The sequence below is a fragment of the Trachurus japonicus genome, chromosome 18 (genome assembly GCF_045865225.1).
Source record: "Trachurus japonicus isolate A0001 chromosome 18, Traja_1.0".
Lineage (NCBI taxonomy): Eukaryota > Metazoa > Chordata > Actinopteri > Carangiformes > Carangidae > Trachurus > Trachurus japonicus.
In genome coordinates this window covers 8,515,348-8,543,346 of record NC_140924.1, presented here as the reverse complement: position 1 = coordinate 8,543,346, position 27,999 = coordinate 8,515,348, and the positions used below count along the sequence as shown (strand labels likewise).

At 42.2% G+C, this 27,999-nt stretch overlaps 1 protein-coding gene across 1 annotated transcript in view; it reads left to right on the top strand.

Moving 5' to 3' along the window:
* cyp26b1 (cytochrome P450, family 26, subfamily b, polypeptide 1) overlaps positions 1-24,988 on the top strand; it is a 43,965-nt gene extending 18,977 nt beyond the window's left edge. The window contains exons 2-7 of the mRNA XM_085806256.1: positions 7,813-8,037; positions 20,555-20,673; positions 21,343-21,499; positions 21,662-21,817; positions 23,378-23,662; positions 24,007-24,988. Of these exons, the coding sequence (XP_085662382.1) occupies positions 7,813-8,037; positions 20,555-20,673; positions 21,343-21,499; positions 21,662-21,817; positions 23,378-23,662; positions 24,007-24,399 (1,335 nt within the window). The 3' untranslated portion in view covers positions 24,400-24,988. The remainder of the gene's footprint in view (positions 1-7,812; positions 8,038-20,554; positions 20,674-21,342; positions 21,500-21,661; positions 21,818-23,377; positions 23,663-24,006) is intronic.
* Positions 24,989-27,999: the final 3,011 nt, after the last annotated feature.

Sequence of the window (27,999 nt, the reverse complement as noted above, 5' to 3'; positions counted from 1 at the left end):
ATCCCGTTGATTTCCCCCCCATCTCATTATATAAATTACCCACAGGGTGTAAAGCTGGAGTAACGTACGTTAAACAGCGATGACGGCGACGTTGCTCTGTGCTCGGTGAGGAGCGGTTAAGGACGGTGATACCAGCCTGTTACCAGTAGCTCAGAGACTGTGGGCGTGGCCTCTGGATGCGAGCACCTAAAGAACTTTATAATTCACAGCAGCGGCGGCTCAGGAGCTCATGCCGCTGTTTGTTGTAGTAATTCACCGCGATAGCGGCACTTCACTCCTACATAACAGCTGGATGCACCACAAAATTATGTGTGGCAGCGGTGGCAATGTGGTAATGTCGCTGACTTATAATCTGTAGACTTGGGTTCGAATCCTGTGATCCATTTTCTTTCTCTGTCTTTAAACTTCATTCACTTTTCGGTTTACATTCAAATTTGCATTTTAATACAAAGACTCCCCAGAGGAAACACAAGCTTGCACTTGAAACCTGACGTGAGCTTCGTGTTTTCAAATCACCTGTCTGTCTTCCTTGCCCCTGACGCATTGACGCGGGGGGGAGGGGGGGGGGGGCAGCCAATGAGTGCTCGCGGCAGCGCCGCTGCTCGTTGAATACAGCTGTAATAACGTGATTTCAGGTCCTGAAACATTTGTAATATCTCTGGAAAAAGTCACTAGATTTGTCGCTAGTCGCTTTTTACAAAAGAAGTCGCCAAGAGGGTTTGGAAAGTCGCCAGTTGGCAACACTGCGCGCACCGCCGTTACCTAGCAACCCTGACCAAGCAAATCATGCATATTAATAAGATGTGAATTTTTCAATGAGGGAGAAATATGGACGTGTTGTTAGTGTCTTTGGAGATTTATTTTAAACAACTTTTTTTTATCAAAAAATAGTCATAGCAGAGCATTTTTACACATTTTTTTACATGCACATCATGCCCATGACAATGGGACTTGAGCTTTCATTAGTTTTCACAGCACAAACAACATGATTTAAAGTCAACAGTGAACATTACGGCCCTTTCCTGTATGTCATTCCCCCCTCTCTCTGCCTCCCATTTCCTTTCACACTCTGAACTGTCCTATCAAATAAAGGTATGAAAAGCCAAAAATACTGTATATAGGCTACTTAAAAAAAAAAGACAGACGACAGTCGCCATGGTGGGGATCGGCCCACATAATAGGTGCCAGGGGTCTGCTGCACTTGACTCGTCTTGAAACACAAACCAAGGAGTCCGAAGGGACAGTGTTGTTGTGTGTCCTTGAGAGGAACAAGAACGACAAACACACGGTGACCTTTGACACGTCTGAGGGTCGCACGGAACTCCACACAGTTGATGGGCCTCACTTCCTGATACACAAACTCAAATGTCTGCCTCCTAGCTTAAAGCGTTAGTGAATTATTTGGTGTAGATTTGAATCAGCTGTTCTAAACCCTCTCACGCCTTCTCTATTTCCCACTTGCGCTGGTTGGAGGGACGGAGGTGGGAAAGAGGAGGATTTGCAGTAGGGTGCGTGGTGGACGAAAATTGCAAAGTGTGCCTAAACACGACAGAGACTGGGAGAGAGCTACGAAATTAGAGCCCTTAATGTGAAAAAGAAAATATATCTAAAGGCATAAAAAGTGATGCACTTTTTTTTTAATTTAGACTTTATCCAGTTAAAGGAATTGTGTGAAAATATGTTTGTGTTTTATGGTCAAACGTCTTCAGTAAGGCAAAATACTGAAAGGGTTAACAGGGTTTTAGTGAGGTGCTGGAGAAGCAGAAGCAGGACTGGGGCTCTGCTAATTAACGACCCATCAACTCAGCAGCCAGAGCACTCTGTGCAAGGTGAAGAGTTCACCGGCTGAGTGACACTGGCTGCCTCTCACCTGTTAAAGAGACAGATGGAGAAATTTAAAAGACTGCAATTTCATTATATAAAAACAATGATGGAGGATCATATTAATTCAAAGGACTATGAAATTTTGATTTGGAAATTTTCAGGAAATGTAAAGTATTGATGCATTTTCTTCCTCCATCTGATTCAAATTTACCCATCCTAATACAGCTCCTGAAGAACGGTTCAGCTAGAGAGATGGCTGAGGTCTAATTTTCTTAGATTCTAAGAGTTATATGCTAAGAGTGCAAGGAGGAGGAAAATCAATATACAGATCATCTTTACAGTATATGGAACTGTACAGGACAGATAACTATCCCCTCAAGATTTTCTCCTCAATAACACAAAATTTTATTTACTCTGGGAATCTCATTTGAGACTTTTGCTGAAAGTATATCAGACAGACAGAATAGTGAACTCAAACAGTATGTCACAAAAGAACATCAGAGAAAGTTACAGATACCGGAATTAACTTTAACAGAGGTTTATCATATCATGTAGCTCGTGTTATGGTGGTGGAGCACTACAAGTGGGTCCACAGTCTCCAAGAGATAATAACAGACTGAGATCTGGAAAGTCTGTAGCTACAGAGTTAATTCATGTTATTTTTCATATTTATTAAATCATATGATGCAAAGCTAGTTAAGACAGATAACAGTCAGTCTTGGCTATGCTGCTGCCGACACTGCTGCTGCCCTGCTGGGACCCTTACTGCTTCTTCATGTTACTGCTGTTGCCCCTCCTACCCATGAGGTTTTGCAAACCCACCACCTCCCCAGCATCCACCTGTGGGCTCTGTCTCTATGATTTCCTGCGAGGCCCTGCTTTCATTCCCTGTAATGTCTGTCAAAGTAGATCATTATTCAGGGAATGAATATCTGAGACAGAGCCTGTTGCCTGCTCATTGTTATTAATTGTTCTAATTTTGAGTTGCCTGACTGAATTGTACAATTTTATATGTTTCTCCACTCATTTGTTCATTTCCTCAATAAATAAATCAAGAGGTTAAATCAATATTGACATAAATTTAATCTGAATTTTTTAATTAGGTGTCCCCTTGAGTTATGTGAAACTCTGATGCTCTTTATATGTCAAAGAGACCATGAAGTCACTTCACCGCAGTGAAAGTGTTCATCAAAATAAAACTTTAAATTCTGGGGCGATAGCTCTGTGTGCTCATTCCAATTTAATTTCCACATCATCTTTGATTGCCAGTTTTGTAAGCAGGGTTTCCACCGAATCAACTGCCTTTTTTTTTTTTTTTTACACACCGCAACATATGGTTCACGTCATAACTTCATATTTTGGCCATTCAAGCTTCCATAGTCCATAGTTCACTTGTTTGTTTGATAGTTCAAAGACTTTTGGTTAAGTAGCCATGGATAGCTACCCCGCCGTCATTGCGGCCATCGCCGGCCATCGCTGGCCAAGTGTGTTCTGTTTCCTCATGATAACAAGATAAATCTTATTTTAAGAAGAAAAGTTTTGTTATCCTGAGAGAGCAATATGCACACATCTTGTCACCTTTGATTTTAGGGAATTTCCATCTGTCATTTGAAGGGTTAAAATCCTGTTTATGATGATGGAGATTATTTTATGATCAAGACTGAATGTGGGAAAAAAAATATAAAAAAAATACACTCATTATATTTTTATTCATATTTATGAATATGTACACAAAATGTATATGAGGGTTTTTTGAGAATGCACTTGTTGGAACTGTGAAAATATGTTCAGGTGTTAGGGTCAGCCTTCATCAGAAAGGCAGAGCAGTAACAGAGTTGTTGAGAGCTGCTGGAGAAGCAGAAGCTGGGGCCTCTGCTAATTAATGGCCCATCAACAGCAGCCAATCAGAGCGCAAGGTGAAAAGTTCAAATCGGTCCTCACTCTGATGGTTAAAAACTTTTTTCCTGAAACTTTGTTTTTCACACAATCTGAACGAATGTATAGTTTGTTGGTTCCCCCTAGTGTTCAGACATATGTTTCCTGTGTTGACATGAGGTCTAGAAATGCCGGTCCTCACTTTGCAGGAAATTCACTCGGTCCTCACTATGCAGCAAGTACAAGAATGTGTGTGTGTAACTGTGTGTTTTAGTGTGTGTGTGTGTGTGAGAACATACATGACCACGTTTCTGCGTCTGAGTGTCTTTGTGCTGTTACTGTATGTGTGTGCTGTGCGTGCTAGTGTGTGTGTGTGTGTGTGAATGATGGGTTTGTCCGTGAGGCTCGGTGTGTATTCACTAAATGTGTGTGTGTGCGCTAGTGTGTGTGTGTGTGTGTGTGTGTGTGTGTGTGTGTGTGTAACACAGTAAGCCGGCCCCGGGGCTGATATATATTCTTTTCACTCAAACAGCCCATTTACAGTTCTGGGGTCGGCTCCCTCTCGCTCTGCCGTGACCCGCACCGTTTAGAGGTCAGCGTCAAAGCTGAACTCAGGTCAGCTCGCTAACTGACTCCAGCTCTGTCCTCTGGGGCTTTTTTAAAAACTTTTTTTTTTTTTAACATTGCCTCCTCTCTGGTCGAGGAAAGAAAGAAAGAAAACGTGGCAAAGAAGCAGAAGAATTTATCTCTTTATTTTTATTCCGTCAAAAATTTGTCATACATTACATTACAGTTACGACAACCGTTTTGGTTTGCAGAAGTTGACTTGACAAGTGTTTTAACCAGTCACACACTGCAAAAACTCAAAATCTTACCAAGAATATTTGTCTTATTTCTAGTCAAAATGTCATTTCTAGTCATAAGTAATGTCATTCTACTTAAAATAAGACTCGTCACGTTAAAAAGTAGCTTGTTTTTAGACACATTTTCCTTCTTTCAAGCAAATTTTCACTTGAAATAAGTAGAAGAATCTAATAGTGGAGCAAGTTTTTCTTCCTTATTACAAGCACAAAACACTTCCTTTCACTGGCAGATTTTTCTACTTATTTCAAGTGAAAATACGTTTGAAACAAGTGAAATTATCTAAAAACAAGTTAATTTTTAGGTGATGAGTCTCATTTTAAGTGAAACGAGTTTAGTTTTGGCTAGAAATTAGATATTTTGACAAGAAATAAGACAAATATTCATGGTAAGATTTTGAGTTTTCCGCCAAAAATTTGTTGTACATTTTTTTCAACCGTACCATTTTTGCGCCCTATAGACGAGATTTCTCCCTGATCCCAGAGTGACAACTGGTTGGCAGAAGTTGACTTGACAAGTGTTTCAACCAGTCTCGTATGCTCAAGTTTGACGGACAGAGGGTTCAACCAGTTATGCACAATGAGAGGTGACAATGCGTGTGCCGTGCTCTGTGATTGGCCGTCTAACTCTGGCTGTGAATAACGTAGGTTGTCGAGTTGTGTTTGAAAGAGGAGAGTCCCCCGATCACAGGAGCAGGAGCGAACCGCTTCTCTACGGCGTAAAATGACCGAAATATAAACAGAAACATGTCAGCAGCGTCGCAGAGGTTTTTCAAGATTCGATGGCGATTGATCGAAGGTCACAGGTGGTTTAAAGCGTTAAGAGGGATTAAAGTTTCTGTTGAAGCTGAAATATTCATCTTTAATGTATAAATACGTCCAGTAAAATGTCGATATTGATACAAATTGTTGAACTAGAGGATCTGAAGCAGCAGCAGCATCCAATCGAGATCTTCTTCTTCCTCTTCTTCCTCTTCTTCCTCGGCTCTGGATGAGAAATCTCATCTACTTACAGTTCCACATTCGAAGCTGCGAGCTGCAAAATGTTTGGAGAACCTTTAACCCTGCGCTGAGCTGAACTCCCTCCTCCTCCTCCTCCTCCTCGCCCCTGAAGGCATCGCGACTCCTGAAGCTGCAACTTTAAATCAGTTTTCATTGAATTAACCTGATGTGTATGTGGAGGGCGTCTTAAACATCTGCAGTGGCCTCCAGTTCCTTCAGCACGGAGAAGTTCACTTTCTCCCACATGATTGAAACATCGGTAACTTTATGCATGTGGATGAATGGGAGGAGGAGGGGGAGGAGGGGGGGTGTTAGAGAGGGACCAGAAACGGTCTGTTTGGGCCCCAAACCACAGAGAGAGAGAGAGAGAGAGAGAGAGAGAGAGAAAATACTTACTCGGAGCTTTTAGGTTTGAAGATCAAAGCCGGAGTGAAGGTCAGATCCTAAAGGCTTAAATTAATGGCGAGCATAAAAATGAGTCGTATAAGAGTCGCTGCGGAGCTGAAACTAAAAAAAAAACTGTCAGAAGTTCAGGTTCAGTTTTTCTTTTCTTTTTTTTTCTGCTCGGTTCGCAAAAAACACATCGTCACCGTTTCTGAAGGTTATAAGATCTGTTCAGGACGGTGACGCTGAATAGAAGGTTTTAGAGGGGACGTATGATGGAAATATCACTTTTTGAAGCCTCTTTAACAGATATTTGGGTGTTTTTCTTGCCTTCCGACCCATAAAATGTGAGAATCGACAAAAAAATCTGTAATTTTTAGGCTCGTCGTGTGGTTTTTACGATCTGTTCCCTCAGTTGTCTGACAATGATGTCATTAGTTTATGAATTTGCATAATATCAACCCCTACTGTACCCGTGAGTGTATGAATAGAGCTGTGTTGTTTGATCCTTGGGGTATTTTGAACAAAAGCGTGTCACAGACATGTCTTTAAAGGAATAGTTCACCAAAAAATGAAATTCAGTCATTAGTGAGTCACCCTCATGCTGATGAATACTCCGGAGTAGTTTTTTATTCCTCAAAGTGCATCTGGAGACCCGGGAGGCCGGTTCCTTGTCCAACCAAAACTTTATATGAGATTAATAGCCCCCCAACACAAAAACATCCACAAAACTACACAAAAACCATTTAATATTCCTCCACACTGCTCGTCCGCTGCAATCCAAGTGTCCTGAAGGGAGATAGTCCAGAGTTTACTGGAAACAACGCAATTTAGGACATTTTTACAGCCTAAACAGTCCTGTATTGAATTTGCCTGGACACTTCGGATTGCAGAAGTTCAGTGTGGAGGAATATGAAATGGTTTTTGTGTAGTTTTATGGACGTTTTTGTGTCGCTCGCTATTAATCTCATATAATGTTTTCAATTTTTGGTGAACTATTCCTTTAAGACACCTGGGAACTATTTCAATTTGTGGAAAAAGTGGCAGAATACGTTGTGAACTCTTGAAATCTGAAATACTTTATTGTCATTCACATACACAGCTGTGCTCAGAATGAATTTTTTCGGCAACAGCAGTGTCGAGGTAGAATAAAAATAGATAAAACAGAGTTAAAAGTGATAATACGTCTCCTTAAAAGTAAAGACGCACTGCAAAAACACAAAATATTTCCAAGAATTTTTGTCTTAATTCTTGTCAAAATGTCTCATTTCTAGTCAAAACTAATCTCTTTCCACTTCAAATAAGACTCATCACCTAAAAATTAACTTGTTTTTAGATCATTTTCACTTGTTTCAAACTAATTTTCACTTGAAATAAGTAGAAAAATCTGCCAGTGAAAGCAAGTTTTTTGTGCTTGTAATAAGAAAGAAAAACTTGCTCCACTATCAGATTTTTCTACTTATTTTAAGTGGAAAATTTGCTTGAAAAAATTAAAAAGTATCTAAAAGCAAGCTACTTTTTAAATGTGATGAGTCTTACTTTAAGTATAATTAGATTTATTTAGACTAGAAATTACATTTTGACTAGAAATAAGACAAATATTCTTGGTAAGATTTTGAATTTTTGCAGTGCGGGGATCTCCAGAAACTGAACGGACAGGAAAGAGTCAGTAAAACAGGTGGCGATGCGTTCAGGGACTTCCACCCAGCCCTGTTTGGTTTCTTTTAAATATCCGCAGCTTTTTTTTTTATATATCTACGAAACATCTATTGTTAGTAGATTTTATACGAATATAAGTCAAAAAAATCGTATTATGATTTGAACTTGAAACTCACAACATTTGTCTTTGTGTGTTTGTCTCTTTCAGGGTTCGGGCTTCCACGCGTCGCGGCGGCAGAAGTACGGCAACGTGTTCAAGACCCACCTGCTGGGCCGGCCGCTGATCCGCGTGACGGGCGCCGAGAACGTGCGCAAGGTGCTGATGGGCGAGCACACGCTGGTGACGGTGGACTGGCCGCAGAGCACGTCCACGCTGCTCGGACCCAACTCGCTGGCCAACAGCATCGGGGACATCCACCGCAAGAGGAGGAAGGTCAGGGTCAACACACACACACACACACACACACACACACACACACGGGTCAACACACTAACACACACACCTACATGTTTGTGTGTGCAGAGATGAACATGTTTTTATTCGGCATCATATTTCTGCACCAAATTAACCTCAACAAAACTGGATCGCCTTTATTTTAGGTATTGCTACTCAGTGGCGTGCACAGACTTTTTGAAGGGCAGGGGCGAAAAGGAAAAAAAAGGGCACATAATAGTGCGTCCTCGCCACTGAAGAGGGCACTTTAGCACACGTTTTGGCTCCTAGATGGCACTTTAACACGTGTTTTGGCTCTTCGATGTCGCTCCTAGAGGGCACTTCCTGGGCTGCCAAGTTTCAGAAAATGACAAGAGTGAGACCGTAGTGACATGGTGCGTTTGGTCGGCGGTGAAAATATTTTGGCCTTTTTTAACGTCGATTTGGCCTGTTTTAATATCGATACCTTAAGACTAAAAAAGTGTCGATTTGGCCTGTTTTAACACGTGTTTTGGCCCCCAAGAGGGCACTTTAGCACACGTTTTGGCTGCCATGAGGGCACTTAATCACGCGTTTTGGCTCCCAAGAGGGCACTTTAGTACGCGTTTTGGCTCCTAGAGGGCACTTTATCACGTGTTTTGGCTGCCAAGAGGGCACTTTAGCACACGTTTTGGCTCCTAGAGGGCACTTTAGCACACGTTTTGGCTGCCATGAGGGCACTTAATCACGTGTTTTGGCTCCCAAGAGGGCACTTTAACGCGCGTTTTGGCTCCCAGGGGGCACTTTAGCACGCGTTTTTCAACAACTGGGCCACGAGGGAGGGCGACCGATAAATGTTGAACACCTGCTGTGACTGAACTTTATTTAAATTTGTGAAATTTAAGTTTGACATCTGCAACTTAAAAGTCTATTTTAGTCAAAAAAGTTGAGTTCAGTAAAACGTCAACGACTTGTTCCAACAGGTCTGAATTAAAACCAGTGCAGCTTATAAACATATTCCAACATTAAAGAGGAACTATGCTCCATTTTTACCTTAATGAAGCAGCTTCTTTGTTGGTTTCCCTCATCAAACTCATCAAATACACAATCCAACAACTCCACAACGCTCTGGTGGACAAGTTGTGAGCTGCACATTCACCACGCTATGAGATAATAACACAACGTTACCAGACAGAGTTGTTTTAGAGGGAAATACAGAGACTGCTTGATGAAAAACTGTCCCTGAAGGCAACGCGCATCAGCGGTTTTGCATGAATTGCATTCAATCACATTACATATTCCTTGTTCATTTATTTATTATACCTTTCACAGCCCTAATGAATATCTTATTATCAACTTATCAGATGTAACAAAGGAAACAGATCAGACATTCGCTCCTAAGACAAAATCAATGTAACGACTCGGTCTCCAAAACCTTGAGAAGTTTTAACGCTGAATTAAGACGCAAAGAAACGAGGACAAAACAACAGAAGAAAGAAAGAAAGAAAGAAAGAAAGAAAGAAAGAAAGAAAGAAAGAAAGAAAGAAAGAAAGAAAAGGGTTTGTTAAATAGACGGAGGAAATCAAAATTCAGACGTCAGCGCTCGGAGCTTCACGTCCACGTCAGGACGGACGGAGACACAAAGACACAGAGTATCAGTGTAAACTTATCCGTCTCTCTCTCGGCCTTATCAGCAGCGTCCTGGCTACTGAAGCGTGAGAACGACCCTCCTCCTCCTCCTCCTCCTCCTCCATCACTCCATCCTCTCCTCTCCTCTCTTCTCCTCCTCACAGAGACAAGAGAAAGAGAGAGATTCTGGTGGTCGATACCTCCTCCTTTTTTCTTTCCCTTTTGCTTCTTCTGTATCTTCTTTTTGCTTCATTTCTGTTAATTCCTCCCTCGCTCTCTCCCTCTCTCTTTTTCCTCCCTCTTTCTCTCCCTCCTTCCCTCTTCATTCTCCCTCTTTCTCTCCCTCTTCATCCTCCCTCTTTCTCCCTCTTCATCCTCCCTCTCTTTTCTGTGCCAGGACCATTTCAGGTAATCAGCCACTTACCTCTCCCTCCTATTATCCCCTTATCCCCGGGGCACATACCTTCCTCTCTCCCTCTCTTCCCCTCTCTCTCTCTCTCTCTCTCTCTCACACACACACACACACACACACATGCACACACACACACAAAGTCACTGATAAACACACACACACAAACACAGAAAAGAGGAGATTGAGAGGAACAAGAAGCAGAGTCTGCTGCCGTGTTTTCCGGTAAATCTCTCTTTCTCTCTGGATTCACCATGAGGGGGAGGAGGGAGAGAGGGGGGGGGGTGGAGGGGGTATTTTTTGGGGGGGTGGGTAATGGGGGGAAGGTGGGGGGGGGCTCAGGTTTCGTTGCCCCGGTGCCCGGTGTGGGACGGTGCGGGGTTGAGCTGGGTCTAATCTGGGCTCTGATCCCCCTCTGCTCTCCCCGGAGACCCCGGCACTCACCTCATGTAATGACCCCTGATTAGGAACAACTGCCCCCCCCCCCCCCCTTCAAACCCCGACATGGCACAAAGAGGGGCTTTCTGTCTGTGGGGGCCGACACACACACACACACACACACACACACACACACACACACACACACACACACACACACATATATATGTATATGTATACATACAGCTCTGGAAAAAATAAAGAGAATGTTCTTAACTCCCCTGGGTCAAGGAAGGACGAAGGGAAGGAAGGAAGGAAGGAAAGAAGGAAGGGAAAGAAGGAAGGAAGGAAGGACGAAGGAAAGGAAGGAAGGAAGGAAAGAAGGAAGGGAAAGAAGGAAGGAAGGAAGGAAAGAAAGAAGGAAGGAAGGACGAAGGGAAAGAAGGAAGGAAGGAAAGAAAGAAAGAAGGAAGGAAGGACGAAGGGAAAGAAGGAAGGAAGGAAAGAAAGAAAGAAAGAAAGAAAGAAGGAAGGAAGGATGAAGGGAAAGAAGGAAGGAAAGAAAGAAAGAAAGAAAGAAGGAAGGAAGGATGAAGGGAAAGAAGGAAGGAAGGAAAGAAAGAAAGAAGGAAGGAAGGACGAAGGGAAAGAAGGAAGGAAGGAAAGAAAGAAAGAAAGAAAGAAAGAAAGAAAGAAAGAAAGAAAGAAAGAAAGAAAGAAGGAAGGAAGGATGAAGGGAAAGAAGGAAGGAAGGACGGAAGGAAGGAAGGATGAAGGCAAAGAAGGAAGGAAGGAAAGAAAGAAAGATGGAAGGAAGGACGAAGGGAAGGAAGGAAGAAAAGAAAGAAAGAAGGAAGAAGGAAGGAAGGAAGGAAGGACGAAGGGGAAGAAGGAAGGAAGGACGAGGAGAAGGAAGGAAGAAGGGAAAGAAGGAAGGAAAGAAAGAAGGATGAAGGGAAGTAAGGAAGGAAAGAAAGAGGGAAGGAAGGAAGTAAAGAAAGAAAGAAGGAAGGACGAAGGGAAGGAAGGAAGGAAGGAAGGAAGGAAGGAAGGAAGGAAGGAAGGAAGGAAGGAAGGAAGGAAGGAAGGAAGGAAGGACGGAAGGACGGAGAGGAAAAGGAAGGAGAGACAGAAGGAGAGAGGGAACAGATTGGGTCAATTGGGTCAAAAAGGAAGGAAGAAGTAAGGACGAAGGGAAAGAAGGAAGGAAGGGAGGGAAAAAGGAAGGAAAGAAAGATGGAGGTAGGGAACAGATTCGTTCAAGGAAGGAAGAAAAAGGAAGGAAAGAAAGATGGAGGTAGGGAACAGATTCGTTCAAGGAAGGAAGAAAAAGGAAGGAAGAAGGGAAAGAAGGAAGGGGAAAAGGATGGAAAGAAAGACGGAAGGAGGGAACAGGGATCAGGTCAATTGGATCAAAAGAGGAAGGAAGAAGAAATGAGGACAAAGGGAAGGAAGGAAAGAAGGAAAGGAAAAAGGATTGTGGAAAGAAGGAAAGGAAAAAGGATTGTGGAAAGAAGGAAGGGAGAAAGATTGTCAATAAGAGTTAATAGTTAATGAAACACTTGGAAGGGCTGCGTTGCGTTCAAAGACACGTCGTAAAAACGGGTTGAAATAACACTGAGAACGAGAAACCGCCGTCAAAACATCAAAGTTTGTCTCAAAATTAAGAACAAAACTGTTTTTTTTTTTTGTTTTTTTTCGTGGATTTAACAGATTATTGCAGTTGAAAGTGGAAACGTTTTTCCGTCCAATCAGGCGATGGAGGTGACAGGAAGTGAGAATCAGACATAGACATAAGCCCCGCCCCCTCAGAGTGATTGACAGATAGATAGGTAGATAGATAGATGATAGATAGATAGATAGATAGATAGATAGATAGATAGATCGATGATACATAGATGATACATAGATGATAGATAGATAGATAGATAGATAGAACGATAGATAGATAGATAGATAGATAGATAGATAGATAGATGGATAGATAGATAGATGATAGATAGAATGATAGATAGATAGATGATAGATAGAATGATAGATAGATAGATCGATGATACATAGATGATAGATAGATGATAGATAGATAGATGATAGATAGATAAAACGATAGATAGATAGAACGATAGATAGAACGATAGATAGAACGATAGATAGATAGATAGATAGATAGAACGATAGATAGAACAATAGATAGATAGAACGATAGATAGATAGATAGATAGATAGATAGATAGAACGATAGATAGATAGATAGAACGATAGATAGATAGATAGATAGATAGATCGATGATACATAGATGATAGATAGATAGATAGATAGATAGATAGATAGATAGATAGATAGATAGATGGAACGATACATAGATAGATAGATAGATAGATAGATAGATAGATGATACACAGGTGATAGATAGATAGATAGATGGATAGATAGATAGATATAGATGATAGATAGATGATAGATAGATAGATAGATAGATAGATAGAACGATAGATAGATAGATATAGATAGATAGATAGATAGATAGATAGATAGAACGATAGATAGATAGATAGATAGATAGATAGATAGATAGATAGATAGATAGATAGATAGAACGATAGATAGATAGATATAGATAGATAGATAGATAGATAGATAGATAGATAGATAGATAGATAGATAGATAGATAGAACGATAGATAGAACGATAGATAGATAGATAGATAGATAGATAGATAGATAGATAGATAGATAGATAGATAGATAGATAGATAGATAGATAGATAGATAGATAGATAGATAGATAGATAGATAGATAGATTACATAAATAGATTTAAAAAAAAGACAGACAGACGCCATGAAATGTTAAATAAAGTGAAGATTAGCAACGAGAGGTCAGCTGGGCGGCGTTCAAGGATTATGTAGGAGTGTGTGTGTGTTGTGTGTGTGTGTGTGTGTGTGTGCGTGTTGTGTGTGTGTTGTGTGCGTGTTGTGTGTGTGTTGTGTGCGTGTTGTGTGTGTGTGTGTGTGTGTGTGTTGTGTGTGTGTGTGTGTGTTGGCAGCGCTCGTCCTCCTGTTTTCTGGATAATAAAACAGAGTCAACAGACAGAAGCGAAACAACATCGACGGAGAAAAAAAAAAAGAAGAATGAGCGACTGGCTCGTCGTCTGTCTGACCCACTGGACCAGAACTGCTCCCGTGTGTGTGTGTGTGTGTGTGTGTGTGTGTGTGTTTGTGCGTCTGCCCTCCTTGTGGTTTCTTCGTACGGAAAAACGATCTTCACACAGCACATTCGCCTTCGGTGGATCAGCACAGCCAGTTTCCATACAACCTCGTGTTAAAGCGAGGAAACTCAAACTGCCTCAAAGAGCCACAGCAGCCGGGGTTTCCACTACACGGCCACACCGGGCCACACCGGGATGGAGGGATGGATGGATGGATGGATGGATGGATGGATGGATGGATAGATAGATAGATGGATAGATGGATAGATGGATAGCTAGATAGATGATACACAGGTGATACACAGGTGATAGATAGATAGATAGATAGATAGATAGACAGACAGAGATAGACAAATAGATATTGTGATAGATAGATAGATGATAGAAAGATAGATAGATAGACAGACAGATGATAGATAGATAGATAGATAGATAGATAGATAGATAGATAGATAGATAGATAGATAGAATAGAACGATAGATAGAATGATAGACTGATAGATAGATAGATAGATAGATAGATACATACATAGATGATAGATAGATAGACAGACAGACAGATAGATAGATATATGATAGATAGAATGATAGATGATAGAATAGAACGATAGATGGAATGATAGACTGATAGATAGATAGATAGATAGATAGATAGATACATACATACATACATAGATGATAGATAGATAGATGATGATAGATACTGTAGATAGATAGATAGATAGATAGATAGATATAGACAGATAGATAGATAGAGATAGATAGATAGAACGATAGATGGATGATAGATAGATACTTCAAGCTTTATTTATTTATATAGCACATTTCATTTATATAAAATGCAACACAAAGTGCTTTACAAGTTAAAAGACAGACAGATTGTCTTTTAACGTCCCATCAAGTTAAAACTGTACAAAACCCTTGTATTTCATCATAAAATAAACATTCAGTGAGACATTAAAGTCAATAAAGTGCCATTCTGTCTCTAAATACAGATTAAATACAGACCTATGGATGTGACGTGATGTAGTGGAGCTTTAACTTCCATATAACAAACATTTTTAGGTAACATTTATAGGCTAAGTACTGTACACACTATTAAGCATTAGCTAAGCATTACTAAATACTGTATTCATCATTTATAACGCATGAATACTCAGTATGTAGTTTATAAACACAGTTAGTGCTGATCAATGATGAGTAACTGTGTTAATAAACTACAAACTAATGAGTATTCATGCATTATAAATGATGAATTCAGTATTTATTCATGCTTAACTAATGCGTAATAGCGTGTAGCCTACTTATTATAAAGTGTTGCCCGTTTTTATATCTTTACGTTAGTTATTCTCCACCTTTTTTGGGACTCGTTCTTTTATCCGTTCGTTCGTCTTCTTACAGTAAATAAATCGATACACCCAGGATCGGTCAGTTTATAATATTCACACGCTCACCTCCGCTCACCCAGGAGAGAAAACCCCTCTTTATTTATCTCGTGTTGTGTTATAAATAGATGAAGCTCATGTTTGCTGAGTGTTGTAACAACCTCCTGAGCCGCGGTGGAAACATCTCGCAGCCACATCTTTGTTTATTTTTACCTCCTTTGACAAAACTCTCACTCTGTCTCTTCTTGTTTCAGAAACTCCAGCTCTTTTTTAATGTTGAATAATGATCTAATATCGTCCATTTATGAAGTATACTGTGTTATAGACGAGCTGGTTAAACATTCACAGACTGGATGAATGAGGAAGTGTGTGATAATGATTGTTAAGGTCTCTCCCTCTCCTCTCTGTGTGAGCTGTGTGATGCTGCTCATCACCAGTAGAGGGCACTGCACTGCTCCACTGTCTGTTAATCACTTAAAGATGCAGGAATTAAAAAAAGCTTTCTGCTCTCGGTTTAACAGAGGTGAATATGTCACACAATTGTTGGATGTTTTGCAGCTGTGATGTTTGCATTAGAAGTTACAGTTAAATAATAATACATATATAACACTATAGGAGTTAATGAGCTCATCTTGTACAGTACTGTAGATGCATGAAACAGCTTATTCTGCAGATTCGCTCGGTTTGTTTAGAGACTTAAAAAGAGCAGCATTTCCCTTTAAAGTTCTGCAGAGTGAAACCAGAAGTCTAATAAAAAAAGAAAAGAAAAAAGAAAACTCAAGATTTTAATGCCAATACTGTAGTTTTAACGCAGCTTCACGTTCGATTCCTCCCTCTGGAAAGTTTCAGTTAATGAACTGAACAATAATAACGAGACCGAACCTGATGGGACGTTCGTTAAACATGGAGACGTGAGGAAGAAGAGAGAGAGTATTTTAAAAGAAGGAAGGATGAAGGGGCAGGGAGAGACGGGAAGAGGTGGGAGGAAGGAAAGAAAGAAAGAAAGAGAGAGAGAGAGAGAGAGCGAAGGAGAAGGAGAAGGAGAAGGAGGGAAAGGAGGGCAGAGAGAAGAATAAAGAGTCTTTACATGTCTGTGGAACCAGCAGCTCGCAGCACTTTCACATAATTTAAGACATATGGACGTTATTAGGACGGCTGTGTCTGTGTGTGCGACAGTGTGTGTGTGTGTCTGTGTGTGTGTGTGTGTGTGTGTGTGTGTGTGTGTGTGTGTGTGTGTGTGTCTTTAAGCCTGTGTCTTTGCGCTGCAGGCTACAGAAGACAGTCACGTTTTTGTGGTGCAGCAAAAAATGACTGTTTTACTGAACAATCCACCACCACTCCCTCCCCCACTAACACACACACACACACACACACACACACACACACACACATGCACGCACACACTTACTTGGACAGTCCCAGAGTGACACTGCATAAAAAACTGTGTTTGATTGACAGCCAGCGCCGCGCAGGGAGATACCATGTGCGTGTCTGACCTATAGTTACCTTTCATATACACACACACACACACACACACACACACACACACTGACTCACTCACTGGTCCTACAGTAGCTCAGCCATGCTGCTCTCTCTCTCTCTGTGTGTGTGTGTGTGTGTGTGTGTGTGGAGGTGAAGTACTCACCTAAATTGACCAATTATGCGTAATCCTGCACAGACGGGGTTAAATGGCTAAATTCACGGCGTTACACAACCTCCTCTGGGTTTGACCGATATATATTATATTATTCAGCTTCCAGTCTCATCATGTTGACATTTTACCTACGTATGTATTGATTGATTGATTGATTGATTGGGAATCTTCCCCTCAAAGATTCTCAGTCACGTTCTTCTAGTTTACAAATGTTTTTATAGACCATGGATATGAACAGCTGATTGAGTGGAAGGTAATCAAACCATAACCTGATTAATATCGAGTTTACTGCTGGATAATCCGGTGAAATGCATCTAAATGTCGACTTAAAGAGGAACTAAGCAGGATTTCTCCCATGGCTATGCTACATTTTTACCTTCATTAAAAAGCTCCGGAGTAATTGTGATAGTTACCTACATGACTTGTGACTTGTTACGAGTGAGAACGGAGGCTCTCTGCCTTCCACCTGGCATCTCATGGCTGAAAACCAACCTTGCTTCGTGATCTTTTGTTTATGACGGTTAAGACTACACAAACACACGCGTCGTAACATCTTATATGTTATATTGTAACCGCTCCATTTCTTGATTTTTCGCCGGCTTCCTTGTAAACAAATGCACATGGGCGAGAGGAGCGTAACTGAAACAGCGGAAAAGCGAACGGACTTGCATAGTTCCCCTTTAAAGCAGAAGTAAGCTGAATATTTGTGTTAATATAAGTCTTAAATAGTTCTATCTTCCGACATCAATCACTTCTATAGAGTGTTTGGTCTGAAACACGGGTCTGTCAGTCACTCTGCTCTGCTGTAAGTCGAGGAGAAAACTTTCCTTGTATCCTACAACCTTTATCCAATGAGGAGAGAGAACGGCATAAAGGGGCGGTCCTCTCTGTGTGTGCAGCCAAGGGATGCGCGTGAATGTGGTGACGTAGGGACGAGGGCGGGGACTGCTAACTCTATATACTTAGTTGAACGTCTCATACGGATTTATCACAAGTGTTTGAATCATACATTGAGGATCGTTGTAAAAAACGTGTCTTTATGTAACTATGATTGATCAGGTATCAGTCAGGCTCTCGGTAATTGATTAAGAAATCAATCCAATCAGTCAGACGATACGACCCCCATCCCCTGACCTCCACCCCGCCCCCCCCGAGCTGCGACTGTGACCCATCAAACTATACGAGCGTGGGCCCGACTCCCCCCCCCCCACCCCCCCGGCGGACGGAGGGAGGGAGGGAGGGAGGCGCGGCCGTGACGGGCCCTGGTGTGTTTTCTCAGACTGTTTTGAGGTCAGATGCTGTGTGTAATCCCCTGTGGTCAGGGTTGGCGAGCGGGTCATGTAAGCTGATCTGTGACCAGCGGGCCCCAGGGCGCGGCAGCAGAGGAAATGTAGCGCTGCTAACGTCTTAGAGCGCTCTGTGATCTGCACTAACCACTCCCTAACACACACACACACACACACACACATATATATATATACACACACACATATACATATATATATATATATGTACCCGTATGGCGCGTACACGTAATTCCCGCACACGGCACCGGCTCAGTGGGCTATTGTTCATTCATTCTGAGGGCGACGGAGGGAGGGATGCAGGGTTTGGAGGAATGAGCAGAGAGAGAGAGAGAGAGAGAGGGAAGAAGAGGGCAACGGAGGAGAAAGAACGTGAGAGGAAAATGAGGTAGAGGACAAAATAAAGAGTACGAGTGCCCAACTGATGGTTTGGTGGCTGAAACATCGACCTCAGGAACCACATGTACCCTCGCTGGCCTGAGCTCAAACCCCACTAGAAGCTCCTTTCTTCCCTCTCAAACCTCTATTATGTCTCAGAGAGGAGAAGCAGGAACACTTTGTCTTCACCACCACCATGTTCTTCCAGTGTGTTGGGCAACATATGGAAAATATATCCTATAAGACACACAGGACAGACGCTTCTCTTTGTGCAGTGTTCCGGATGCAGGAGTTAGGAGAAGACAAATCTCCACTGTGTCAAGTGTTAGCTGCGCTGATCCGAAACAAAAAAAAAAAGGGCTGAAGGAAAGTCATAAAACGAACCCACAGCGATTAAATAAGCTGAGAAAAACCACAGAGGAGATGCAGTTATAGGTCGGATAATAAAGGAGTTCATTAAAAAGACGTTAAAGTGGCTTCAAAATAAACAAATAAGGGAAGAAAATAACACAAGGAAACCCGTCGACATGCGAACGCTCGAGCCAACATCCTGAGCGGGCGGACTGAACGGGTGATTGAGCGGCTGACTTATCATTAGACAGTATTTCTTTGCTAATATAAAAATTTGCTTGTTCAAATGTTCCAGTCTCGTTTCATTGAGCAGAAAATGCAAACCATGTGTAGCACTCGCTGCCGCTGCCGCCGCCACGACATCGTCTCAGATATAAAACAAAAACCTTACAACTTCTGATCCGAAGCTGTGTAAACTAAAACGTTTTTTTTTCTCCACGTCACATTGTTTAAGAAGCAGAATCCAGTCCTCCGTCCTCTCCTCCCGCGTCCCTGCAGCCGTTTTTGAAATAATATGCGACTGTTCTGCGGAAAAGCTCTAAAGGTTAAACGCACACGAATGTTATTTATCCAAATAAAGCTAAGTGTTAGTGACTGATTCATATTAATATAAAAGGCCTATTCTAGTCCCGTCTGCTCCCTCTCTCTCTCCCTCCAATGTTCTCCACGTCTAAATCATTTCCAAGACTGTTTTAAGGACAGTTTTGGAGGTTAAATCAGATGGAATGTTATTTGTCCAAACAACACTGACGACTGGTGACTGATTCATACTCAGAAATACTACGAGCAGCCAGGAAAGACTCAACCCCCCCCCTCTCTCTCTCTCTCTCTTTCTGCTTGTCATTCTGGTTCTGCTGACTACAGGGGAAAACCTCCACAATGTATAAGTCTCTGTAAAGAGGGAGAAGAGGGAGGGGGGGAGGGAGAGAGAGAGAGAGAGAATCGAGGGATGAATAAAGGAAACGGGCATCACAGAAAATGAATAAGAATGAACCCACAGATGGAAAAAGTCTGGACGAGGTGCAGCTCCAGTGAGTAAGGATCAATGTTGAAGAGGTTCGACAGGATAAAGCATATAAATATAAATATAATGTATACATACATGAAGAGTGGAACGACTGCAGTGCCCAACGAGAAGGAGTAGAAAAGCACCGAGAGGGTCCAAGGTTACACAATCCTCCAAAATGTGGGGTTATAAACTGCCAAAGTATAGTGAAAAATGCCAGTCGCAATTTTACAGAGCAACGAGTTGGCGTCACCAAATTGCTTGTTTTGTACGAATGACGGTCCAAAACCTAAAGATAGTCAACTCTCAGTGTTGTAAAGCAAAGAAGAGAAAGGAAAAGGTCAAACAGGATAAGGTTGAAGTGTTTTTTGGGATGTTTTACGTCAAAAAATCGACTTAAAAGCATCAATGAGTTTGCAAAAGTACGTCTGATTGATTGAACCCAAAGGGGTAAACCTTGACCACTGTCCGACCTTTCCGCCTCCTTGTTGGAGGTAACGACTGTAAATATTAGAGTAGAACAAGCTGCCATCTGCTCACACGCCCTGTGAGTCAAGATTTGCCACGCTCCAGGTTTCCTAAAGACGTTTGGCTGCCGTGATTGTAACAAGGGAGGAGGGTGAGGAGGATTACAGCAGAGTGTGTAATCACTGCTTTGTCCTTTGCTTTCACTCGCACTGGCTCAAATTAATATCTGCATGTCCTCTGTGTGTGAACCAAGTCACGCAAGTTATGGGCATTTAATAAAAAACCATGGACGATCTTAATCTGGTGTTTCATTGCATTTCAAGTGGCACTAAATAACAACTCCTCCTCCTCTTCTTCTGTCTCTCCAGGTGTTTGCCAAAGTGTTCAGCCACGAGGCCTTGGAGTCCTACCTCCCCAAGATCCAGCAGGTCATCCAGGAGAGCCTCCGAGTGTGGAGCTCCAACCCCGAGCCCATCAACGTCTACAGGTACGCCAGGGAACTGTTAGATAATAGTAATATCAGTATGGTTACTCCAAGAAAAGGTCGCTATTACTTCAGTTAGAAACACAGAACCTCTTCATGATGGTAGGAACATCTCAGGTAGAATGTCAGATCATTCAAGGGTAGAGACGATGTCCTTTAGGAAACCCAACCGAACTGTCCGAAACAGTCATCATGTCTTCTGAGAGCACCTCCCTTTTTCTTGTTTCTCCAAGAAAAAGGGCATTATTACTACATTCAGAAACAGAGATGTGGTGTGTAGAAACTTCATCATGATGGTACAAGGATCTCAGGTAGAGCGTAGTGAGTTTGAAGGTTGTCGGATTCATTAGAGGTAGAGACAATGCTCTTAGGAAAACCCAACCGAACTGTCCATGGGACAGTCACCGTGGGAAGTACCTTGACCTTCAAAGTAGAGACAATACCACCAGTTGAAGCATCGACATTTTGGGGAATCTTGAATCTACTGATATCCCTCACTCGTTAGTTACTTTGGATAGAAACATTTGCCAAATTACTGAATGTAAGTGTCCTTAGTCGAAGCATCAGCACAGGTAGAGTCGCCTAAAGTCTAATCAGTTGTAGAAGTTTTGGTTCAGGAAACTTAAAATGCACATAACTTGATGTATCCCTCCACCTCTTCTCTTTCCTCAGGGAGAGCCAGCGGTTGTCGTTCACCATGGCGGTGAGGGTGCTGCTGGGCTTCAGGGTGTCGGAGGAGGAGATGAGGCATCTGTTCTCCACCTTCCAGGACTTTGTTGACAACCTCTTCAGTCTGCCCATCGACCTGCCGTTCAGCGGCTACAGGAAGGTTCGTCCAGTCCGTCCAATCATTCCCTATTAGCTGTCTGAATTGTTTGTTGTCATGGCATGTGACCCCCTAAATCGGTTCAAATAGATGTGCACCTAGAGAATATCTGGGTATCACTCAGTAAAACTCTTGTTTAACTTGGTTTGGTTGTGGTGTGTTCAGGGGATCCGTGCAAGAGACACTCTGCAGAAAAGCATAGAGAAGGCCATCAGGGAGAAGCCACTGTGTTCCCAGGGGAAGGATTACAGCGACGCGCTGGACGTCCTGATGGAGAGCGCCAAAGAGAACGGCACCGAGCTCACCATGCAGGAGCTGAAGGTAACACCTACGAGGACACACACACACACATACACATACACACACTGGACAGAAGCCAGACACACAAGAAGTCAGTCAATCATGCGTGGGAGCGTCAACACATGCGGAGCAGAAACATGCTAAGTCTGATGCGAACTGTGTGTGTGTGTGTGCAAACACATACGCAGTCGCACATTGAGAAGAACAAATATGACGGCAGAAACGCTGACACACACATACACACACAAACGGTAACACATATAGAAGAACACACTCGCTGTTTACCCAGGAAAGTGGTGCCAGAGGAGAACCTGTCTGGACACACATACCTACATACACATCATAACTTCTCTGGCAAATCGTCTTGGCATCGTTGTGACTTATGATCCACATCTTTAGGTAAAATATGACAGCAGGGATGCTAAGCTAATGGCCTTACACAGACACTAACAGTACACACACAAACACACACACACACTCGGACAGGCACACCCTCTATTTACCTATTAGAGCAATTCTGAGGAATTCTGTGGAAACTCAACTCTCGCTGCTTCTCTCTTGCTCTCTGTGGTTTCTGGGTTAAGTCCAGGGCCAAAAATAAGTCAACACTCCCCCTGCTAGGGGTCTGAATGAGGCCTCCTGTACGCACACACGCACACACACACATATATATATATATATAAATACACACTCAAAGTGAACTGGGGAGCCCCTGTCGCGGAGGCCCAAGCTGAAGCCCTCTCCTGCCGTTTTCTGATGCATGCACACACACATACTTGTCGGTCGGTCGAGGCGGAGGCGTGTCCCTACACACATGATGGCAGATGAGAGGTTTATAATGAGAGTCGTGCTGCCCCCGGCCTCCGTGTTATTTATTCCACTACCTTCACAACGGGCCCGGTAAGGCGTACTACCAAAATGTTGTTATTGGATACTAAACGTCATATTTCCAAACACATTACTTTTCAGGAATTAAAAATAACATTCTTTTATTATGCATTTGGCTTTTGACATTTTTTTTGGCCCGATGTTGTTACGAAACAAATGGCAGGCTTGAGGTGTGGGGTGGTGGATTTGCGCCCAAACGTAAGGTTGAGGTCCCGGGTTGTGTTTTGCTCACAGTTTGGCTTCTTAACAAACGACATTTGAAAAAAAAAGGCACGTTTAAAAGGAATTAATTGAAATGTCAACGGTGTAACACGCAGGGTGAGAAAACCCCTTTCACACAATGTTAAATTCTATGTTTTTATATTGCTGTTACCTTTAAAGAAAACACTTGTACCCACGGCTATGAGCAGTGGAGATTTGGCCAATTTCCACCATCACCCTGTAGCACTTCACACCACCTTCTATATTTCCACTCTCCAGACTCTGAAGGGGAATCCAGTTGGCTTAAATTGAAGGCAAATCAACCCCTACGCCCTTAGTTCAGGCAGGCACAGGGATTGGCTTCACCCACCTCTAGTCATGTAGGGAATAATAAAAGTGAGGGGTAGTTCCCAACCTGGAGGTCAGGACCCTTCAAGGGGTTGAAAGGTCACTTCACTTCACATAACATCCTGTTTCTCTGTCGTCCCGCAGGAGTCGACCATCGAGCTGATCTTCGCTGCCTTCGCCACCACCGCCAGTGCCAGCACCTCCCTCATCATGCAGCTCCTCCGCCACCCCGCTGTGCTGGAGCGTCTGAGGGAGGAGCTGAGGGCCCGGGGCCTCCTCCACAACGGCTGCCTCTGCCCCGAGGGGGAGCTGAGGCTGGACACCATCGTGAGCCTCAAGTACCTGGACTGTGTCATCAAGGAGGTGCTGAGACTCTTTACGCCCGTCTCAGGGGCCTACCGGACCGCCATGCAGACCTTCGAACTTGACGTAAGTGGGCCACTAACAGTCTCAGACTGTATTTACCCTTTTATACCTCATCATGCTTCAAATAACAAGGACACTCTTTGCAAGTCACACGTGCACAAGTACCATTCGTTTCAGCAATTGCTTAAACCCTAGTTTCAAGTGCCTTTTCTCTGTAGAGTGGTAGGTGTTAGTAACAGTCCCATCAAACTACAGTCCACTACAAAAAGGGAAAGTGTCAACACAAGAAAATGCCATCTAATTCCAAAAGAACGATTCCTCAGAAGACAGAAGTCGTAGAAGGAATCTATGATTGTACCTTCACGATCCTGCTGGATGTCAACATGTCTTTGTCTTTTCGTCTCCAGGGAGTTCAGATCCCCAAAGGCTGGAGCGTGATGTACAGCATCCGGGACACCCACGACACCTCCGCGGTCTTCAAGGACGTGGACGCCTTCGACCCCGACCGCTTCAGCCAGGAGCGGGGAGAAGACAAAGAAGGACGCTTCCACTACCTGCCCTTCGGCGGCGGCGTCCGGTCCTGTCTGGGCAAGCAGCTCGCCACCCTCTTCCTCCGCATCCTCGCCATCGAGCTGGCCAGCACCAGCCGCTTCGAGCTGGCCACCCGCCAGTTCCCCCGCGTGGTCACGGTACCCGTGGTCCACCCCGTCGACGGGCTGAAGGTCAAGTTCTACGGCTTGGACTCCAACCAGAACGAGATCATGGCCAAGTCAGAAGAGCTGCTGGGAGCGACAGTTTGAACGGCAGAGAGTTGATGGGTTGAGGCGGGGGTGAGTGATCGAAGAGGTCTTTAGGGAGAAGATTGAAGGAAAAGAAGGAATACCAGAGTTATCTTTTCTTCTCCACCTTTGTTCTGCCAAGTTGGAGGTTCTTTTTCAGACTAAAAGAAAAGCAGAAGTCTTCGTCTCTTCTTACAACTGATGACGATTGAGACTTTCCTCTGAGATAGGAAGAAGCTGCCAAAAAAAGTTCCTAATTATGCTCTATTCTGTGTATTTTTTTAAAGAAATATACAAACAAAATGTATGTACAAAAAAAAGCTATGTAATATAATTTGAAAGAGAATGTGGGTAGTGCACAACAGGAGAAAGAGAGGTATGGTGGTACTTGAGGTGAAATGAAGAGTTGAAACAAGAAAAGTATAAGGGTGGTTGTGGATGGATGGCGAGATGGATGAAACAGGGTATAGGAGGAAAGCGATATTTTAGCATTTTGCTTGTGCTTAATCAAAAAGAAAAAAATAGTGGACCATTTCAGATGTCTAGCAGGGTAAAGAAGTTGGATATAAAGACAGAAAGTTTGATATTTTCTGGTCCAAAAAAACAACAACTGGTCAAATTTGAGGTCGGATTTGTTCATGGTGCCACCGAGATTCAACTCCTGGCTTCTTTTGGTTTTTTTTCTTCAGGGGTTTTCCATCAAAATTCAAATTGTTTACTAGCTTACAGGTGAAGTGGAAAGGATCATAGCACAGTGGGTGGCGGGTTGTGGCACAGATATAGACGCATTGCTGGGCTTGTCAGATTGGCTCCGACTGTTTCTTCAAGCTAGCTGTATCATGATGCAGTAAATACGGTTTAAGGACTTGTAGCGCTAATTAGGGTCAAGTATCAATTTAGGCAGTGGAGGAAAGGGAAGGGCTGAACTTAGACATTTAAGGGATGTAGTTCTGATGTGGGAGATATACTGGCTGCATATTTAAGGGGCAGAACACTTAACATTTAATGTAAATGAGCAGTTTGTTCTGTTTCTCGTGACAACTTTGCCTGCTGTTTTTATTTCACAAACTGATATTTAACTGAAATGGTTTCCATATTCCATAATGCTTCCATTGATGCACCATACAGTGAAATAAGCTTCTTGAACTACCAACATTACACAGTTACAATCTTTTTTTTGAGTTTTAACAATCACCACATTTTTCGTTTTTAGCTCCAAATTCCAAACTGTAAAAAGAGACAAAACAGAAACTGGACTCACGAGAAGCTCACATAAACTGCAAGCCAACATTTAGACATCCTTCAGTCTACCTTGAACCGAGGTTTTCTCAATATAGCAATCCCTCTATCGGTGAAAACCTCACGTCACTCTCCTCTTCGTCTCTGCAGCCCACAGGTTGCCCGACTGCATTGCCTCAAATTGTTGCCCATTTTAAAACGGCATATCCAAGTAGTAATCTTGGTGGTGTGTGAACTCAGGTGCTGAGTAGACATAGTGGTGAATAATGAATAAGCCTTTGCTTTTTTTATATATATATATTTAACTCTGACTGACTGCACATAAAAAGACTATCACTTACTTACTGATGTAGTTTCAGAGCTGGACCGATTACTTTTTGAAAATCTTTCAATTACTTTGTTTCCCATTCACAACAGAAAACTAAAGATATCAGGGGTTTCTGTTCGCGTGATGACCTAAGGAGATCATTTTGGTGGTGTGAGCAGAATCAGCCGGCAGGAATTCCCAATTGGCATCACACGGGATAGAAGTAACTGAATCCAGGTCAAACAGTAATGAGGTCCAGGCCCTGCTTTGTAAACTCTCTCAACCTGTGCTTTGATTTATGAAGTACACTTCTAAGTTGCATTGAGATTGTACTCCCTCGGACGGTGACTTTATCCCTACGATGAGGATACGATGAAGAACTTGCAAAGTCCTGAGCTGGAGGAGGAGGAGGAGGAGGAGGAAAGAGGAGAGGGATAAGGTGGAGGTGGAGAGGCGATGACCTACATACATGCTGCTTGAGTGTTGCTTTGTCATTCTGTGTTTGTTTGTTTGTTCGTATGTATGTATGTATGTATGTATGTGTGTATGTTTTGTCCCCCCCGTCTCCTTGGGGCCGTCATTTTTAAGTTCTGTGGCGAAGGTGACGTTCTGTCTTGCTGCTCCTCCAATCAACGCTAAGAATGCAAAACAAAACAATGTCCACGGTTTGAGCAACTTTATTAGCTAAAAAGAGATTTTATTGTCCGAGGTGATTGCACAATCAGGACTCTCAGAGCCTTGTGTGCTCCATCGATGGAAAAAAACAAAAAAAAACAACAAAAAAAATGGCTTCCGCATCGGAACTCTGGGACGCGTCAGCGGAACTCTGGGACGTTCTAGAATCCTCAAAGGGGCGGAGTTCCGAGTTCCGAAACGAAGGACCAATGAGGGTTTTTTTTTTTTTTTTCAGGGGAGGGCAGGGTCATGCTCACAGGGCTCTTCCTATTGGACGATGCTGTCCAATAGAATTCCAGATGAATTCTGCCTGTGCCAGATATTCACTCTTTCTTCCTTTCTACCAACCACACCACTGATGTCTTCATGATAAAAAAATATGAAAATAGATTTTTTTTGCTGCTTTTCTTGTGTATATTTTCTAATTGAGAGTTCTAGATTGCAATAGTTTGTATCGATTGAGATTTGCTATTTCTTTCTCTTCATATATATGTATATATATATACATATATGAATGTATGTGTGTATATATCTATATATATATATGTATGTGTATGAATTAGTGGTTGAAATATTTGCATTTTGTGAAAACAAAAAGAGCATTTATAGGTTATAGTGTATATTAATTTGTACAAGATTTCTTTCTTTAGCAAGCCATGGGGAAAATCAGCTAATTACGTCTACTAATAACCTAATATTAATGTTATTGTACGATTAATATTGTTGTTATAAGATATTTGAAATGCTATTTTTTATTCTATTACAGATTTAGAGTTTTTAGCCTAAATGAGAAGGTCTTTGGTAAATATTGGATGTATTTAGAATGCTATGTATTTCAGTTATATTGTAAACAGTGTTTAAAATGTTAATATTGTTGATTTGATTACTGTAATAATTATTATTTGTTTTTGTTATTCAGACTTATTATCACTGCATTTTATTTGATATTAATTATGGAAAACAGAAAGCACTTGCGAGGTAATGTCTATTTTTTAAGTGCCATGCGACTACACTTCCCCCTTCCTCTCACCTGCTGGTTTCTCTATGAACCTGTCCTATGTCATTCTGTACATAATATTTGTATTTCTTTTTACAGGAAAATATGTTCATTTAGTTTAAATATGAATGTCTTGTTCTACTTTCTTCCTCTCCTTTTATTTTGTTACCGTGATTGTTAAATGTACTCCTGTAATAAACTATAAAGTGGAAAAGATACCTGAATTGTTGTCTCACTCATCTATTCTACAAATCTTACAGAAAAAGAGAGAAATATCTAGAAAAACTACAAAAGTTTGTGTGGTTCTAATATACAAGACATCTCAGATACTTAAATCTATGTCCTGTCATAAGACTACATGTGAAGAGACCCGATTACTAGCATCACAGACTTAGCGTTAGCA